This window comes from Tenebrio molitor, chromosome 2 (genome assembly GCF_963966145.1).
Source record: "Tenebrio molitor chromosome 2, icTenMoli1.1, whole genome shotgun sequence".
In the NCBI taxonomy this organism is placed as follows: domain Eukaryota; kingdom Metazoa; phylum Arthropoda; class Insecta; order Coleoptera; family Tenebrionidae; genus Tenebrio; species Tenebrio molitor.
In genome coordinates this window covers 20,807,825-20,828,719 of record NC_091047.1, presented here as the reverse complement: position 1 = coordinate 20,828,719, position 20,895 = coordinate 20,807,825, and the positions used below count along the sequence as shown (strand labels likewise).

The 20,895-nt window shown below is 34.7% G+C and overlaps 1 protein-coding gene across 1 annotated transcript in view; it reads right to left on the bottom strand.

The window, feature by feature from the left end:
- Positions 1-20,895, bottom strand: part of side-IV (sidestep IV) — a 231,202-nt gene that overhangs the window by 17,821 nt on the left and 192,486 nt on the right. The window contains exons 6-10 of the mRNA XM_069037956.1: positions 20,595-20,746; positions 16,649-16,793; positions 11,647-11,777; positions 9,700-9,859; positions 1,004-1,297 (exon numbers count right to left, since the gene is read on the bottom strand). Coding sequence (XP_068894057.1) covers positions 1,004-1,297; positions 9,700-9,859; positions 11,647-11,777; positions 16,649-16,793; positions 20,595-20,746 — 882 coding nt within the window. The remainder of the gene's footprint in view (positions 1-1,003; positions 1,298-9,699; positions 9,860-11,646; positions 11,778-16,648; positions 16,794-20,594; positions 20,747-20,895) is intronic.

Sequence of the window (20,895 nt, the reverse complement as noted above, 5' to 3'; positions counted from 1 at the left end):
TTTTGGTACAATCAAGAGGTCCACACAGAACATATCTGTCAGTTTCAGAAAAAAAATTAATACAGGTGCAATGGCAGTTCCTTGGAAGGTAAAATATTCACCTAATTAAAACTCCAGTAACAAATACAGGACTGTAAGTACCGTTCGTACAAAAAAATATAAACAATGGCACGTAAAGAAAGAAAGTTTAACGAGTTAGTCTAGAAAGAATTGCCAAACGTAGCCCAACTTTTGCTTCATTCAATTACTTTATTTTTCATCATAAAAATTATGCAAAAATGAAAATTGTAGTAAAATTAATTTTGATTTAAATTTTGGGTTTCGTAGCGGCATTTTGTGGTATGCAAATAGTCACCGTTACTTCCCGACACAACTTCCATTTCCTGTTATATTAACTAAAAATCTGTTCCTTAATGATAAGCGTTTTTAATTAAGAACGAGTCGGCCACCTCTCGCATTATGAATATTCATATCATCTGGGTTTTGACCTTTTCGCAAAATTTCAGCCTCATTTCCATTGAGTTATTTTAATAAAGAAAATATTTTCTCAGCTCATTTATTTTATATCTCAAGGTAAATCCCGGATTGTCACATAAATTTAAAAGCCCAATAAAGGATTTAAATTTCGCGAAAATGCTTGACAGCGAAACTAATCCCGCATCTTCTGCCACACTTTCGATAGATATTCCCATTCAGGATGCAATAATAAAGGACCTTAAAAGACCGGACACAAATGTTTTATGTATAAATGAGACTTTTATTTTCGTCGTCTTCCGCTTCTTAGCACCGAAACGCGCCCATTCCCAAATATTATTTGAGTGAAAATTCATGGCAACTTATGAAAATGTATGTCCCCAGGACTTATTGCGATTTATGTTATCTTAGACAATATTTTTCTGTTTTTATTTGTTTTCCACCGGATCGTAATTTTGAATTTTACAGACCGAACAAAAACATTGTCTCCAGATTCCGCAACAATAACAAAACAATCTCGTCGCCTCACCTGCTATGACTACTTGGAAGACGCAGGGGATCTTCTGGTGGCCCACTTCGTTGTCGCCCCAGCACAGCAGGGTGCCGTAATCGAGGTCCGACACCGGAGTGTAGTTGAGCCTCGACGAAGAGACCTCGTTTGTGAACCTGTTGGCCGGAACTTCGGTCAGGTCCCCGGAGTTGTTGAACGTCCAGTGGAAGGTCACTATGGCCGGATTGGCATCGACCTGACAGCGCAAAGTCACGGTCTCCTGCTTCAGCGCGCCGTATAACTCTTCCCGATCCTGTTTGCACACCGGAGCGTCTGGAAATAAGCACAGCCGATGGCTATAAATAGAACTCGAAGAAAAAAGATGAGCGAAAATCAGCAATGGTTTAAAATTTAAATCAAGCTGAAAAGTCTATAACATTGTAATTCAGACACTGTCGAATGTTTCACGACCACGTTTGGAAGCTTCCGGAACCAACTTCTCTAATTCCACGTTAAAACACAATCTTTCTCTAGACTATGTGAAAAGATGCTGTGTTTTTCCAATCAATTCACTGAGTTATATTTGTACATTTGCGTAGAAGAATAATGTTGGCACAAGGTAAAAAAAACTGGAACAACAAAATTGAATGCTTATAGGACATACTATATATGCATACATCGCATCAATAATATATATCGAGAAAAACTTCGAAAATCGCCTGAGAAATATGAACAATCGTTTCCTTCCGTTCCGTCTTAAGTGGCAATTCTACCATAAGAAAATGATACTTCCTATAATCTATAAAAAAAGCAAAGTATAACATTTCTTAAACACATATACCCTTAAAATACTGCGGCATCACCCACCCTTTATAATAATTCGTCGAAAGAACTGCTCCTGGACGTTTTACGAACCATTTACCTATTCTATTATTTTATCTTCCCATTATGTAGAGTTTTCCATTTAAGATCGTTATGTTAGAGGAGGGCGAAAAGGAAGGAGGCAAAAGGAAGCTTCCTATGTATTTTAATATATTACAAGAGACAGAATTTGTATAAGTATATCACTTGCGCGCCTATAACTAAAGAACTACTAAATAGATTTTGATAGTGTCTTCACTAATAGATAGAGTCTTTCAATAATTCTATTTTGAGTGTCCATTGCCCACCTTACAAAAAAGCTGAGTAGTATTGAAACAGATGAAGAAAAAAAAATCAGATGAAGCAAGTAGGAGAGTTCCTGTAGATAGAATTGGAAGCGGTTGCTTAGCAAAAAGTGGAGTTTATTGGTCTAAATTGGTGATGGTGGAATACACTTGTCTTTTTTTTTATATTTTCACCTCATCTAATTAGGGATTTCTGATTTTTGACACACTTTGACAGTGTTGTAATATCAATAAAATGTTCTCTAAAGAATTATACCTACATGTTTTGCATATCAATCTGTATTTGCATTGCATTGCATTGCATTGCATTGCATTGCAGAGGACATATTATTTTCAGCTATAAAACTTAATTCCTTAACTAAAACTAGTGAGTAGAAGAAGGTATTTTTGCGGCAGTGAAATTTGAAAACTTTTGCCATTTTTAACTTAGTCTACGAGAAAGTACAGCCGGAATTCGAACAATCTTCTTGAAACTTTGTTTCGTATCTAGCTGAAAAGAGCGTGATTATAACATTAAGCAAGACAGATTGCGAAGTTGGATTGCTAATAAAACAATAACGAAATTTCACTGTTTTAAGAACATTGAACATAAAATTATCTGCTTTAAGGATTTTCAACCGAAGCTGCAACTTTTCCTTAATTTTAATTAACTTTCTTTTCACGCTCGACGATTTATAGCGCTGGAATTTTCTCACATTGTTTGTTTCATTTTGTAACGGTTTAATGTAATTACGAATTGTATGGGAAAAAAAGGAAACGAACCGAGCTCGCTGCGAAAGGGGGCGAGGAAGTAACAAGTTATTTGCCAAGTCGTTTAGCACTTGGAATAAGTAATTACATAACCGCAGCGGATGCTTGCTGTGAGAACTTCGGTTTGGCCTGACGGGCGGTACAACATGGGGTTATAATCTTCTAAGATACGGTTGTTCTCGGCGACACTTGCATTAAATACGCGCACTTTAACTGCAAAAGTAGCGACTTATAGTAAACAAAATCCTCGAGAAGAGAGACGAATAATACTCGTAGAATTTGCGAGGGATGATACATCATCCCTTGCACCTAACTCGGCTAAGATAACGGGAGCTAATAAGTAACAAATTTAGATAATTTTAATGCGGCGCTTTTTTCTATTCATGAGAGTTCAAATAAGCCCTCAGATAGTAAAAGCAGAAATTGAAATAAATTTGAAAATTCTTAAGAGAGCAAACGTACCAAGAGCGTTGGTGGCAAACTGTTTTTAATTATAAAATATTAGTTCTTGGCTAAAGTGCCCGTTAAAGTTTAATTTATCTTCTGTCAGCTCTTACACAAATTAATTTTTATTAACATTGTCTCTGTGTCGATTTAGCGTTCTTTTTAAAATGTCCATGTTCACCACAGTTGCTATATTTTTTCTGCTAAACACTATCCAAAATAAATGTAAATACTTCGTACTTTGCGTTTTTATTTTTTGTGGACTTTGTTAGTTTTGGTTAGAGAAAAGCAACAAATTTCAGAATTGCAAATGATTTGTCTAGGCAAGTAAGGGATCAAAGAGAAGAAAACACATTGTCTTTTGCTACAATTGCTTTCGAACCCAGGGGTTATGGGCTTTTTCTACCTGCTTGGACAATGCAGTGGCGCAACATTGCCTTTGATAATAAATTATGTTCTATTGGAATATTACGCATAGATATTTAGAAATAAAACAATTTGTTTGCTATATTTGCATCTGCGTGATATAAAGTTGAATTTTTTTAATGTATTATTGTAAATAAACTTGGAGCGTGTATTTCTTATTTTGATATTTAAACAAATATTGTATCACTTATGGAACAGCAGTCATTTTAACCGTTTTTAGAACTTTTGCTTGTCTGTATATGTGTTTGTTTCAAGTTAACTAAAAAACTAATGGATCTATTTTCTTTAAACAAAGTTTGTTGGAAAGCGAACATCTCCAGTTATGTTCCGCAATGTATTTCATCACGATAGGACGTCAGTGAGCTCCACAGTAATGATAAATCTGGGTGTAGGATGTCGCGGTGTAGTGGGCTCGCCTCGCATTTATTTCTCGTTTGTTTTTTTAATTTCATTTTTAATTTTTTCATTTGATTATATTTTTCTCGATTTAAATTAATAATTTTAGTGCGGCATTACACAGATAGTTTTAAAATTTCCGGTTCCAACTCCTTATTATATTTTTTCGCCTTTAAATATTCCAGCTAACAAACCTTAAAAAAAATTCTCACGACGATTATCTTGATTTTTAATTCCTTTACATACGTATGATTACCAAAAAAAAAGGAACAAGTAAATGTAAACATAAAAGTGGATGACTGCCCTATTTTTTGCATCAGCAACTACCCTCCTTGTCGTTTTAAACATGCGGAGATAATTAATAAAAAAAAAACGTTTAAATATTTCCCAGCTCCAGAAACCAAAAGCTAAGTATCCGCGGGCTTCCATCACTCCTAATTACATTTTTTATTATTGCTTTGATGGAAATTTCATACTTATATAAAAATTTCACATCTCTTAATTTAACGAGCGCCCACAAATTATAGAGCAAATTTAAACTTAAATGGCCTCCTTCATCTTCCTTCCCGCAAAATGCCAAGAATTTATTATACACTTTAACCCACTCATTTTTCTAGAGATGCAAGCTCTCGTTTTCATATTACAAAAATTTAATAGCTTGTGCTAACACAATATTTACTCGGCAATTCCCCCTTTTCGCCCAAACTTTACACGGAAATTACGACTGTGTGCATCAGCTCAGCACATGCCGTCTCCTCTTATTAAAAATAAATCTTCAATCACCATCGCTGAGTGCATCTGTTGCATTCGCCTAGAAGTGCGCATTAGTTCTCATGCTCTGCACTGATTTTATTTTATCAAGTGCGCTAGTTTTTAGCCCAAGTTCAATAGGAGGTTTTCAATTCCATCAAACTCCTCTCTGTGGCATTTTATTTATCAAAAAAACTAACTAACATAATAGTTATTTATGCAACATGTGTATCAAGCACAACTTTCTTTTACAAGATGGGCGGGAAGTTCACACACACGAGCTCAGCGAGTATTATTATAATCCCGCGCTTAACGAATAGTAGATTATATCGTTAAGAGTAGAAGTGAGTCTTTTTGTGCTAAGCCCAGAGATTGAAGACTGAGACGAAGTCGAGGTCGCAACTGGGCGAAATGTGTTGTGTTCTTTAAAAACAACCACAGCTTCATATGAGATGGTTTAGGTTGTGTTGTTTGTGTTGTAACTATTTTTGCCACCTGTTCTATGTAAACGCAATTAAGTTTGTCGTTTGTGTTAGATTTGCATAAGCACTCGGTGAAGATAAACCGAAAACTTTTGTATAATTTTATTGGAATCGGTGACAGCTGCTAATGCTTGTTTGAACTATTTTTTGAAGACAATCCCAGTGGAACTATTAACGTTAAAATAACAATATTGACTACTAGCATTGTTTGTATTCTACGTTAAACAAGATTTCCATTATGTTGTTTGAATAATTCATCGGAAACATGACCGTGTAAAGCATTATTTAGTTGGAATTGTTGCTTTGAAAAGTATCGAAATCCCGATTTAATTAAAAGCAACGAAAAGCAAGAACCTCTGTGTTGTCGGTCCCAATTTTCCGTCCAATCGAAGCCTTTCAGCAATCTACGTACAGGGAGAATTGGCGGGGTCAAGGATGCGGTGTTATTTTAAAATAATGATCCCGATCTGAAATTGTAGGTTACAGTGAAGTGGTTTCGTTTCGTCCTGAATTATCGCACGCTTCCTCGATGAGTGGCCCGAATAAGCCGCTCTTTATCCATTCAACAATCGCAAGTCAAAGGGTGAGCATAGAGGGACACGAAAATTTAATTTGCCAGACAAGCTGCCTCGTTCACAAAGGTAAGCTTGCTTTGCATGGTCAGTAATGTCATTTTATAAGCGTCCCGGGTTTTTAATTTGATTCGTTTACGTTCAACTAAACAGGATGGAAATCGGATGGAACGTCGACCTTTGTTGTTTAATTTCCACTGTTTCAACTTTAAAAGTCAGCTTAATGAGAGCTTTGAATTTCGAAGCGTGTACTTATTACACACTTGCATTAATATCGGATCTTTCGCTTCTTGGGGCGGATCAAAACCCTTGCTCGTTGGAAATTTATCGCCTTGTCCAGTCTAGTTTGGGATCGCTGGATATGTTACTTTGAATGGATAATGTGAACATTTACAGCTAATATTAGCGCAATAAGTTTTTATTTTACTGTACAATTCCGCCTGTCTCGTGTTATGTGCTTTAACAATGGCGCTTTATACCGAATATATGGCGTTTAATTTCATTTTGTACATTTCACATTCTGTTTGCCATACGCGGCCTTATTTATAGCGAGAATTTAAATGTGAAGAGTTTTCACTGGTGTTAACACTTTTGCAGAATTTACGCCACCACCTAAGTAATTTCAAATATCACAAACAACAGCATCCTTAAGTAATTCCACAAAATAAATAATTAACTGCTTTGTCACAAACAACAAAACGAGCGGGTACCTAATTTTAACCTATACAAAATTTACACAGATAAAATAAATAATTCTGGGGTTATCTGGTACCATAAATAAAGTCCATTCAAAAATTAAAAAAACCACCACCTGTTGCTTTAGGTTGGTAAAATTTAAAAAAACCCTAGGTCGATATTTTTTCATACTATGTTGGTAACAATAAATTATGACATTTATTTATTCAAAGTAAAATTTAATAGCTTTGAATTCCGTTCATATTGTTTTATTAGCAGCAAGTTTCATTTATTTATTGATTCTTATTATTTTTACTTAAACATGCCCAGAAAAACAAGACATTTAATAAACACTTAACCTCAAAATTACAATTCTCACCAAATTTTACACTAAACAGCGTTGCCGATAGTAATTATCGAAGAAACTGCGACGTTGGTGGTTTTTTGATTTTTGAATGGACTTTAGGTATTATTAAAAGGTGCAGCAACATCACTGTTCCTATCGGTTTGCGATAGGTATGCAACCAGACATACGATCAGCTGAATGACCTTCAATTGCAACCCGAAGCTCCATAAGAAAATACATGGGATTTTGGGCTCGTGGTTACAAAATTATTGCTGAAGTTTGCGATCTTAAAATCATTTCGGGATTTTGGAGAAATGTTTCACACGTATTCTATTAAAAATTAATTTCCTACTTTCAATTTTAATTAACTTAACATTCTTTCTGAATCTCGTTCCAAGACCTCTCTCGATCTTTGATGGCCACGATTCTGTACAAGTGCATTAAATGTAGGGGAATCACTGGATTTATAAAAACACTGTTTGCCACAAAAAACTTAATATCTCTTTTTGTGTGCAAAAGGAATTTATTTTGCGTTTGGTTTAATTTTTCAAATTGTGATGTCATCTCAATTAACTCCATTGATTCGTTAGGTGCTGCTGCATTTTACCTCCGTGTTCTGGTGAGAATTCAATTATTCATGTCAGAAATTAAAATACAATAAATCCGCCACTTCTCTTAGTATGATTTAATTTCACTTAATAATTTCGTAACAACGTTGTTTCCATCAAGTATTTTATCTGTGAAGTTTTGAATTTTTAACCAATAATCCCAGGCATTTTTCCTTGTGAAGGCAATTAAAGCCGACGAATTTAGTATTTTAAAAGCAAGACAGTACACTAATTAAATTATTAATTTCGTTAAAAACTGCAACTTCACTAAGCAGCGCTGCTGCTTAGGGAGTTTTTCATAATTTACAATTTCCTCCTTTGTAACTAATTTAAGAGTTTCCTCCGAATTACATTACGCAGAACCAAGAAGCAAAAATAATTACCGCAATTCGGTTTAAAAAGCGCACGGATTATTTCGTGCTTTTTTGATGTCCCATAATTAGGAACTCAAAGGGATGGATTAAAAAATGTGGTAGCAGATTTGGTGCAACGACTGTCTGAATTTGTTGTATTAAAAAAACTTTCTGTTTTATCGCCAGATCAATCACGCACCACGGGATCAGAACTCAAGACTTGTAATTGACCCCAGTGACTGAAGATGCATCTGTTGTGAAGAAAGTTAGTTTGTCGCTGAAATTGGAAACGAAAGCGATCCGGTTATCTCAAAGTTAAATAATAACTTGTGGAGTTCTTTGCGTCATCTTTACCTAAAATCGATACGGAGGGATAGTTTTAGGACACCACCACTAAAAGCCATTTTCAGGTTTATAAACAGCTAGCGGAAAAGGCAAAGATGAGTTACAGTGACGGCGGTTGATGTAGCAATATTATCATTAGCAACTCTGTCATAAAGTCAGTAAAAGATGGGCCCCTTGGCGTCTTATGTGACGGCGATAAACAAGGAGGTTTTAGCAAGATCCTTGTTCCTCGACAGAGATGCGAGAGGACTTTTTTAGACAAGTGTAATAAAACTCGCAATAAAGCTGTAACATATGATCACGGTTGTGATTGCTTAAAGTAAGGGCTTATTACCATTCGGCGCTTTGATGCGAATTCTCCAAAGACATTTTTTTCACAGAGGAACTGACTCAAATTAATTCTTCTGCGTTTTTTCAAAGAATTCTGATGAGACGGGAGCCTGGCTCGAGCCAACAGAATTCGATAATTAGATCACACCAACTGCCACGCTTTATTCCATTATTTGGTAAATACAGGCTCATTGGAAATCTTTCCAGCATCCTAGTTAGCTGTGATTTACATGTATAGATTTGCCGCGTCGCAGTTTCTAGATCTGTACCTACTAGTAAATTTTACATATTATGACATCTCGTACTTGTTACTTGGCAGTATCCATTGTTTCATTTTTAAAGTGTAAATCATGATGTTCGTAATTAATTAAGGTAACAAAAGAATCTCTACTCCGCGCACGACATAGAGTTACACATTCTAAAATGTGTTTATTTTTTTTAGAACAATAGGTACATTTGTTGTGCTGTGTACACTTTGGTTATTTTTCTAAAAAAAAATAAACGCTTCAACAGACGGAACGTGTGGAGCGATGTACCTACATAGTTTTTTAATTATTTAAGAATTTTTAAATGTAAACCCCTTGATTTAGGCAACCAAATAATCAAGTCAATTCACCTTATAGCGAGGTGTCGTAGTATAGGTAGGTACACTTGGAGGTGTAAAATGTTCGCATTGTTGGAAATCATCTTCGGCAACATCGTCGCCACTTCGAATATGCAATTCTTACTTTCGTAAGAAAACAGGACCGTGTTCAATATTCCGTTCGTTTCCATAAGAACCATCTCCGGCGCGAATTCTAGTGAACTGACCCGATTAAATCAATCGCCGGTTTTAAATTTGGGCAGTTGATCAAAGCGCTTGAACAAGGCAATTTCCTTATAACGTTCCTCGAGTTCCACTTTATTCCCACATATTTGCAAAATGGAAATGGAGACGAGCGTTTTCAATATTCAACAAAGTATTTTCTTTTCCAGTGGAGAACTCGCTGAACGTTCAAATATGAGAGCCAGGTCCCGGATGCATCCGCCCGGAAGTGTCGGTTGAATAAGTAAACGATGATCTAATTTGGAAAAATAAAACTTTATACTCACATCTGACAACAAGTTGGACGGCGTTGCTGCTGCTCTTGCCCTCCACGTTCGTGGCCATGCAAGTGTACCCCCCACCAGTGGATCGCGTTACACTTTGTAACACTAAACTTTGGTCGCTCAAAATCACTCCGGCGGTGACGTTTTGGAAAATCTCGACTCCCTGCAAAAGCTCATCAAAGAATCTGAACTACCACAAATGTACAGTCGGGGTGAATTCGAAATTAAGGTGCAAGTGGAGAAATGGCGACCAACTGAAACTTAAACCTAAGAAACTCTTACTATGTTCAAGGTTATTCGCTCTCTTTATTGTTCGTACAGTAAAATAATGCCAAATTTTGCTAAAAATTATGCAGCGTACGTGATACGTGTCATAACCTGAAATCAATATCACATCATTCGGCAAGAACTCATTTATTTATCTGTTGTTGTACAGGGCATTTCACGATTGATAATGAGCCCGACGGAATTAAAAATGCAACCCACAATACATTTGCAAAAATTAACGTGGATCTTTGTTTTTTGATTTAAAGCAGAGTTAGCTGTGCAGTTTCCTAAATTTTTCCATAAAAGTCATTCGCTTGGTGAAATGAAATTGTGAAAAAACGAAGAGTTTTTGAGAATATGTCGCGCAACAACAGAAGCATTTTTATTACATTCGCCATAAATCAGAAGAATTTCTGTTTTCTCGTCATTCGAATACATTTTAATCGTCGTATTTTAACTTTTTCGTAAATATCAGTTGTGACAAGCCATCATGGATTGATAATTTCATTTTAACAATAGCAATAACTTTGGAAATGTATTGTGGGTTGCATTTTTAATTTCGCCGGGCTCATTATTATTCGTGGAATATCCTGTATATTTGATTTAAAGCGCTATAATATTGAGTAATGACCAAGATACTTGTTGGTGTGTATTTTTTATTGACATAATAGCAACCCTCCTTCTTAAAAGAAGGGTTCAGTTTCAGTTCGTGGTTTTGTTTTGCTCTCTCTCTTTTTTACAAAAGGAATAGCCTTTTTAGATGGTATTCTTGGACATTTTCAGATACATAACCTCACTTTGGTTACACCTTCATTTGTTGTGATAACTGATAAAAGAGATAAATGACGAATTGAAGTTTTCAGTTCATCTTTTCCTCCTCTTTCAGACTTTTGGAGTACCTGTCCTGATTCCAGTCTTTCGTCTTAAATTTTCTGCTTCACAAAATATTTGACAGGTAAAACGTCATACGTTAACATAAATAAAAGCAAGAATTAGTTAATTTGGCCACAAACATTTTTGAACGCATGTTATTTTCTTTGCTCGTAAAGTATTATTCACATAATTAATTACACATGAAATTAATTGCCTTAATGAGCAAGTTATTTTTATCTCATATTATTTATGTTATAAAATATTGAACAAGAACTCCCACAGTTTAGAGTCATTTAGTTTTACAACTCTAGTAAAACCATATACATTTTAATTACCATGCAGAAAGTGAGTTCTTAAACGCTACAGGACACTTGTTATTACCTACTTAACTTGCTAACACTGATTTCCTTAAATTTACACATTAGTTATGAATCATTAAGGTTTCACTACATTTTTATGGTAATTCTAGGAAATTGTATTTTTTCTCCTCAAACCTTGAAAATGCACAATTAGTACCTAAATAACTTGTGTTTTTTCTGTTTATTATTGGCCTCAGTGCGAACTACGATGTATATGGAGAAAAAAGAAATCTTCTTTGTGTCCAAAATAATTCGGTTTATTTGAAAATCAACTCACCGTCATTTCGGTGAAAACCCAGGTGAGCGTAATTGCTTGTTGGTCGCCATTCCCCACGCTCCTCTACTGAATATACGTGCATAAAAGTCTATTCAACAAGTAATATGAAAGAGTTTCGAAAGTTTTCGGCCTCTACAACGAAGTTCGGAGGAAGTTGTTTTCTTAAATACTTACGTTGTGGAACCAGGAAAGTTTGTAAGCTTTGGGGTTGGCCCGGATATTGCATTCGAAATAAACGTCGTCACCTTCTTTGATGTCGTTCGGGTTTAATGTCGAGCCCATTTTTAGCGTCACGACCGGGGTATCTATAATAAAGCACAACGTTTTCAAAAGGCTGATATCCATTAATTAACACGAAAACGTTTTTAACAAAACCAGACGTGGAAATAAATCGAATCGAACCGCGCCGGAATGACCACATAATGAATCAATTCCGCACAAGGGCAACATATCCAACATTTGTAGCCTAATTTTGCTCACACGAGGGCGAATGCGGACGTTCAGTGTATTCATTTGTTACATTATCACGTACAGGGTGGTTTTGCACGTCTCTCGCAAAAACATCCAACAATTTGCTAACACGCTCTTCACTAATTCAGATAATGATTATCAAGTTCAACTGAAATAAATAATAGTTATTTATGCAACAAGTGTGTAAAACACTACTTTGTTTTACAAGTGGGGCACAGCGAGTGAAACAGTAAACGGTAGAAAAATGTGATTTATTTGCAGTGATTCGCATCTAAGTAACTCATTTTTTGATAAATTTAAATTACAATATATCTGTTAATGAGTAAGATGGTAAAACAGATTTCACCAAAGGAGATAAAAAGTCACTTTTCCAACCATCATTTTCGTCTTCATTAAGTCAGAATCAAGCAACTCAATTAATATTTAAATTTCAAAATCTAAGTGTTTTTGAATTTGAAAGAAATAAAAAAAAATGAGTATTTACCAAACAATTTTATACTATTTATTCGGTGTCCAAGGTAGTAGACAAAACTAAACTATACATATAAAAAAAAGCCTGAATTTAAAATATACATGTGTGAACACACGTAATAAAAAAATAAACCATTTGGTAAATCCCAATTGGCTAAATGTATATTTTAGTGACTGGTCACAGGTCCCTTTACATTTTGATGGAACTGCCACTCTTTTCCATGATTACAAGTTTTATTACGTTTATTTTTCATCCAAAGTGAAAGCCATTTGACATCATTATGAATTTATCAATGTCCATTTTAATAATGGGAAAACAATATACATAAAACGCTTAATGGTAAAGATATTATATGTATTTAATGGTTATTTAATTACATTTTATTTTATATAATTATATCGATGATTTTATATACGTATATATTACGAGTGAAACCGAGCTGCAGATTCGAAGTCCGTTGGATGAGTTGAATGTGCTGCTTCGGTTTCACGAGTCAATTCATCGATTATTAATTATGTCACCAACTTATATTTGATGAGAGATTATAATGAACGAATAAATGAGAAACATTTAAATCTATAAACAGACGTCACTGAATTTACTTTATAACTGTATTTTATGATTATATTGTCTACTTGATACAATGGTATACTCCGTACGCTGATAGATTGCACGTTTTTAAATTCTAGTTCCAAAACATAACGCAGTGAAAAATACTGAGCTCTCCATCTCAATTGTTTCACGTTATTTATATAACCGTTATAGCCTTGCAGATTAATTCCCGCCAGTAGTAATCCTACGCCTATGATGTTGTTTACAGAATTACAGCTGTCAATCTGAATGAAGTTTCAGTGTTTTCTTCAGTTGTTGATATTAGTGATTCTTCGAGTACACTTGGCTTAAAAAAAAAACGGGAAATGAAATTTGACCTAATGTGAATTGAAAACTTAATTTGTCAATTTATGTCAATTTGTGTCTGTTTGACAGTAGTATTTCAGACACATAACTGCAGTTTTTTAACCTAAATTCTAAAAGGCCGTTTCAAACTATAAAAATTTAATAAAATCTGACAGAACTTTTTCTGACAGTTCCCGTTTTTTTTTTTGAAGCCAACCGTATGAATGATATAACAAATTTTTGTGCGCTATTCTACTTTTTACCGCGTAGACAGTTGTTTCTGTGTCTCTCAAAAAATGTGCAATCAGTGTACGCAGTATACTATGTATTTTGAGCATCTCAGTAAATTCTTCCTCGTGATTAGTGGACCCAAACAATGATGATAGAAGGTTTTGAAAAGCATGTTTAAGCAACTTTAATTAGAAGTCAAATAATCAACTATCTTTGTTTAAACCAATTCTCTAAGAAATAAAAAATATGGTTAGAAAGCAAAATGTCCAATATTTGTACGGTTACTACGAGCAATAATAATTTAAGAAAAGAGCTGAATAATTTGTAGATTTTTTTTCCAAAATTTTACAAATTTTTCAACCCCACAGCAGATACCTCCCAAATGTTACACTACGAGTATAGTAAGTTTTAATTAAAACTAGTTAGTCACTAACAGTAATAATTAAGCTATAACCAAATTGTTAACAAGATCACTTTGTTACCATTTAGAGTTTTCCTAATTAGCCAGTTTATTATCCGCACAGGAAATTTAAACCACTTCATGATTAATTCAAAAATGTTCTTCTAACTTGTTCGTACCTATCTATTACGCGGATTTCTAAATAACAGGTTAGTCCCCTCATCCTAAATTTTTAATTACTTTCACCAACTTGCTTATTTTGAGGTTATTAGGTACGTAATTAAGAGTTGTTTACGAATACGTAAACAAGCTGCTTCCGTCTTAAATATTCTGTGTTTTTGGAGTGTTCAAATTGGAAACTTTAAGGTAGAATTTTTGCAAATATTATATTTTGAAAATGCAAACAAGGTAAAGGTAGCGGAAGATTGAAAGTGGGTCATGTACCATAACCTCCAAAAGCAATGGTGTGACAAAGAGTGGTGAGATTAAAAGGAAATTATTTAGTTAGGATTGCTAAATTGTCACAATTGAAGTCTACGTTTAGGAGCGTCGACAGAAAAAAATTCTTGCACTGGTAAACTTGGAGAATGTAGTTTTCCTGTACAGCTTGACAGAAACAGCTTGGCACATGAAATGCGCAGAAGAGGAAACGAGAGAGTGTCTGTAAGACAAGGATATGGTTAGGGTACATTCAATGAAGCATATCTGCTAAACAGTCCGGACATGCTGTCTACTTCAAGCTTGAAGGGTTTTATTCTGTTTATAATTTTTCGCCTCGACACACAACAAACAAGTGCGCTCCGCTAGTGGGAGGGATTTCAGTCGACTACGCATCCATCAGCCATGTGTCAAGCTGTTTTTGTCGAGTTGTATTAATACAAGAAACATTTTTAGTTACGGTGGTCTCTGATGTTGCATCCACCATATTCACCAGACCTTGTACCAATTAGGTGGAAACATTACACAAATGGTAACCAAGTTGATGAGTTCGTTTAAATTTCTTTAATACTAGTGCTGTGGTTTTTATGGTAAGCCACTCGATAAATGTAACATTTTATTAACAAGAGTGGGACCTGCTGCTTTGATTGAAATTAACCCTAAACATTTTTGCAATGTAATCCCACTATTATATTACCTGTGAAAAATGTACAAGATTCGATATGGTCAAACTAAGATGCTTAAGTTGATTTACGTGATTATAGTAATAATTTAAAAATCAACAATATGGTTATGTTATTGAAGTCAACGATGAGTGCTTAAACTAGATAATGTTACTCCGCTGGGATAGTGTACATAACAACATTAACATAATTGACGATTCTGTTGCTCTTGGTAGAGTGCACTTTCTTCTTGCCTTGTAAATTTTCATTGTAATAATGATTCTTTGTCAAGTTCAGTATTTACTGAACAGCTAAAAAACCGTGAGATGAAAAGATGTTTTCTACTCAATGAGATTTTTATTAGCTGGTGTCATTGTCGGAAAATTTCTACATCGATATAAAATTTCTATAACAGAATAACTACGCTGCAACATTTAGATTTTATTTTATGCATTATACATCATCATAAAAGACATTTCTTAAACACATCTCATTTTTCTTTTCAATTTTTTTTTAATTTATAGCGACAATTCATAAGAAAAAAAGTTAATGTTGTTTATTTGTAACTTTTCAGATATTCATGTTTAGTCGCCAGAAAATATCCTTACGACTCTCTCGCTTCACTTAGTTGTTATACCTACTACTGATAAAATAACGCAATGTTATAAGTGTTATATCCTTTCTAGATCAATGAGCAATCCATCAGTGAAATTGCCGTCGAAATTGGTTCAGAATTTATCGCTACAGAAATACACAAACATACAAATAAACATAGATTGTACCCAAATAAGATCTCTCTTGATTTGGTAGTAGATTAAAAAGACAAAAACAGATAAAAGAAACAACGGACGTGTTACTAAATGATAATAGATGAAAATAGATCTTCTAATCTAGAAGTGAACCACCCTGTATGTCATTATGTATACATATCTTCATTATGATGTGTCAGTGTACAAAACAAATTTATTCAGCATTATCCCAAATTCAAGCTCTAGTCGGTATAGATTGTCTGATTTGATGCCACTGTTATGTCCTTAGTGTCTTTCTGATTTTGCAGCACAACAAAGCAAATTTAATGTGAACCACATGGGAGTAAGCTCCGGAGAAAAACTACATCTAATGTTTGAGCTAATTGTTGGCATAATAATGCATCTCTCGAGCTGGAGAATTTCGTCAGCAGCTTGTTATGCTTTCAAATAGTAATGCAAGCCAAATCCCCCGAGAGCTTGACATAACATGTGTTTTGTACACAACGATACATTACGCCGGTAATGATAGAATAATAACTCGTATCGTTGTTCAGGGAATAGCTGCACTGCGTGTGCTGTGAAAAAGCCTATTAAGTGTTTTATGAATTGAACGCCTCTGAAGACCGCAATTTGTAAATTTTGCGGTGTGGACGCGAAAAAAGCAACTTTATCACAGCGTTATGGAGAAGCTTTCATCATTCGACCACATTTTGTTGGGTAATACGACGGAACGGTCCTCGTTCATACGACAAATCAAGAAATATCGTATTTGTAAATATAGTCGAAGAGATAAGGGTCGGGATTCGATTTAGTTTTTTCCTTGAGAATAATTCTGAAGAGAATAAATATAACTTACAATGGACGTTTAATCTCCACTTGTCCTCGAGCGCGCTATCAGGGATGGACGGGTTCTCCGCTCGACAGGTCAAGTATTTGCCGTCGTCATCGATCACCGGGGCAAACGTCAAAATGTTTAGGCTTTGGTTGTTCTGTTCTAGAAACTAGAAAAGAGATACAGCAAATTAGAGACAGACACTGCACACGAATTAAATCTTGACTGGACTTTGGAGCTTTGAGACGGAAACATCATTTCGATTTTCATGGCACTTTGTACAACGTTTCTTCAAGATGTGTTAACATTTTCTCTTTCAGTATTTAAATCGACAAACAACACTAAAAAGTTAATCAGGTCGTTACAAAAATATATAAAAATGTTAAATATAAAAATTGTGCGATTTTGAAAAAACGAAATATATTTACCTACGTTAAGATAGAAATAAAATTAATTAAAATGTCTAAACTAGAGAAAATATAATAAATATGGATTTAGAGGTGTTGGATTCTCTCATGGGCTGTGACCTTGGAAATATCTGTGCGAAGACGGAGCGATAAACCAGTGAAAAATCTGTAAAGGAAAACTGAAAACGTCGACTACTTTACATGCAAATAGACGAGAGAGAGAGACGAAACTAACGTAACGAATGACGATGTTTTCCGGTCGGTTTTTAGCTCCTACTGTACCAGCTGTTTAAATCTAACCTCACTTTTTGTGCTATTGTTTTTTTTACTCCGCAGACTGACGCGTGGTGCGTTCACAATCGACTCTTCAACGCCAACATTGAGGATAAATTTAAATGAACACCCGATATAAGTTAATTTAAAGTATTTTACCACTAAATAACAGTTTTGACAAAATAATAAATTTACTAATGATTTTTAGAATATTTTTTGTGAAACAACATTCAATGACAATCATGCAACAATGCAGTTTTTTCCTCTCTAGAGAGGAATAACCAACTTTCCTCACTACTTCACGAGAAGAAAGTTGCGCTTTCTGAGCATGTCGTAGAAAAGTAACTATTATTGCCAACTGAAACAGTTACTGCTACGTACTCATGTACAATGTTTTATTATTAAGTGGTTAAAAGAGGGCAGGTGTTACATAATTGCATTGAACTTAATATGTTAATAGACATGATATTAGGATTTCCCAGGAGTTCTCTTTTAAAGCTTTTGCTTAATTTATAATTAAAGTTCATGTTTTAATGGATGAATTTAAAAATACGACCGCTTGAAATATGGGTGGAAGATTTACTAATTTTGGACATTTTATTCTTGTCACACCAATAAAAGTGCCTGAATGCAGGTTATACCTACAGTTTCTTTCCCTTCTTATTTCATCGTAAGAGAAAACAAATAAACAAACATTTGATAGGTAAGAAAATATAACTCCAAATAAATCAGCAAAATCGTAATTTATTTAAATAATAAGATTATGCAAAATAAACTATAAGCAGATATTTTTTTTAGGGCTAGAGTACAATCAATGATCAAATAGATCAAATAAATAATCGTTTGTACTGGTCTTGATGAAAAAATCAACATCTTCCTAAAAAGATGAAAAACTTTTGATGATGCACCCACACAATGTGTGTTTTAACTTTAAGACTGTTCTGATTTACTTCCAGCGGAACGGTAAACTTTAACGAATTAATATTTTAGTAAGCAATTAGACCCTTTATAAAAGTTACATGGTTCAGGTCTGTTTTAACAGGAACCTTTCTGATAATGTGAAAGATTTTCCAGGCGTGCCAAGATTTAAAAGTGAACATCCACACGCCAAATCCGCCTATTAAAAAGTCATAAAATGGCTACACAGAGATATTAAACGTGGAGCCTACAACCACTTAGCGTTTCATCCAGACTTATTCGTTTAAACCTGTTAATATCAAACAAGCTTTAGATCTATTGTGTAACAACCCCGTTCCAACAACATTAAAAAAACTACGATTCAAATATTGAACAATTCTGTTGAGAGCTTTTCACCGTAAAATTTAGTCCATTGGTGCCCGTGTGAAGAGGTGTTCCGGTTGAACCAAAAAGAAAAACCGAGACCCAACAATGCAATAGTGCACTTTCAAACATCAATTGCATCGCAATAACAGTCAACAGATTGAAATGGTCTTTGTTAAGAATTTTTTGCAATTGGTGTTTTCCATTTAAAGTTGTAGCTGTGATTAAATGAGAATTTTATTCCAACTTCTACCAGTGGTTTTCATGAACAAACTGTAAATATGTACTTGACCGAGATTTCCGATTCAGATTGGGTGTTAAGTAATTGTTTCGAAAAAAATTCATTAAGATAACACGGTTCGAGTTCAAGATTAAATCGGGATAAATTAGAGAAGAAAAGAGGGATAAACTGGGCGCATCAATTTCGGTTAAGGAATCTAAATAATAGAATTTGTAAAAAGTGTGCTTTACTTTGGGCAATTTAATAGGATAAAAACAGTATTTTAAGCCTCATTAACTTTTAAAAAATTCTTTCAGTGTCTGGCGATCATTTGTTACGCATACTTTCTGACGCCATCTATTCAACTAACTTTGAATTTCTTTACACAGTCCTTGCTTTTATTCAATTTTCAATGGGTTGGCGTTGCACAAAGGATAAGCAGCCTGGTGATTAGGGTGAACTCAGACGAGAATAATGTGAAATGGTGGATACATGGGAAATTAGAGTGACGGTTTATGCGAAGATGTGAGATTTTGACAAGTACGACCCGACCAAAAGGATCGCTATTCTGAATATCTCTTCTTGCGGTTCCGGCCGAGTCAAACCGCACTTTATAAAATAATCAAGGAATAGTGGCAAAACTGCTGCCCAAGTATTCGAGCGGGGTTGTAAAATGTAGTCAACATGAAATTAAGACTTGAGCTGAACTTCATCTCTTCAAGATTACTTTATTATGACCTCTCGTGTCATCTACGTGACGTTGTGTCTGGCACTCACCTTCATTTTAAACTTTAATTTATTTTATATCCCTAGTCGACATTCTCTATATTCTTTTGCCGTTTACTTGTTCGAATTTATGGCAAAAAAACTGATCGTATCGACTAAAAACGATTCAATTCTGCGCAAATAAGCATAGATATTTTGTGACCTGAAATATTACTTTATAATAAATCATATCTCATGCACTTTAGACTTTGGAATTGTCCATTTTATTATTATTATCTCATAGTGGAGAAAATTTATAGAATAAACAACAGCAACATTTTACATAGAATAAGTGGTAAATAGGTTTCACCATTAAAGATAAAGCATTAATTTATTAATAATCAATTAATTAATAAAATATTTTTCGAGAGGTAGGCAACCAATTAAACGACTGTGTACGATCAACTTACTTAGCGACAAATGTTTCTGAAATCCGATTGAAATAAAATTGACGCCACTTAAAATCCACCAAATGAAGTTGCTTCGACATGTTGTTGCACAATTACACACATCAGTGTCAAAACAGAAACGACTTTGAACATGCAGCCGATAAATCACATTGCACCAGCTAAATTACCGACAATACAGTGTTTATGCAAAATATTCCCCAAATTAATATTGTTTACGTGCAATTTCCTTTCCGCCTTTGCAATTTCCTCGCGTCGAGGCCAATTTGCATATAAAATATAGTTTGATTACCACTAGTTCGCAATTATTTGGCCACATTAATCGCCGCCACTCTACAAAAATAAAAAATCATTGAGTGACGTCATTCAAGCTCAATTTCATGTTATTAAACCTGCACGAGTCGAGAAGAAATTTTTAATTAAAACAAAGTTACCTGCCATTAAGCGGCAAGTTATCAAGAAAGTTAAATTAAAATACATAAAGTTATAGTACCAACGAAACAATAATTCCGTCTGGATGCAGATAAAAAATTGCAGGCAGATGTGTTGCGAGTATTTTTTCCGGGTCAGTAGTAATTGAATGAAATACTTGGAAAATTACGTAGAAATCTACTCACGTTTTTTGCTATTTTCCTGACAGGTCTGCTTCCTTTCCACCATGTAATAACTGCGTCTGGCCTCGATCCAGACGTCCTGCACTCAACTTTGTAGCGTTTGCCCGCTGACACTTGTTTTTCTTTTGTTAGGATATTTACTGTTTGGGGTTTTACTGAAAAAAACGACAGAGTATAATGAGGGTTTTACCTTTGACAAAAATTGCTTTGATGCGACGTTTGTCTCATACAGAAAACTAGCTTGAGGCGATTTCTGCATGACAGACAAATTTTAATTTTCCCCGAAGCACCCTAAGTGTTTTTT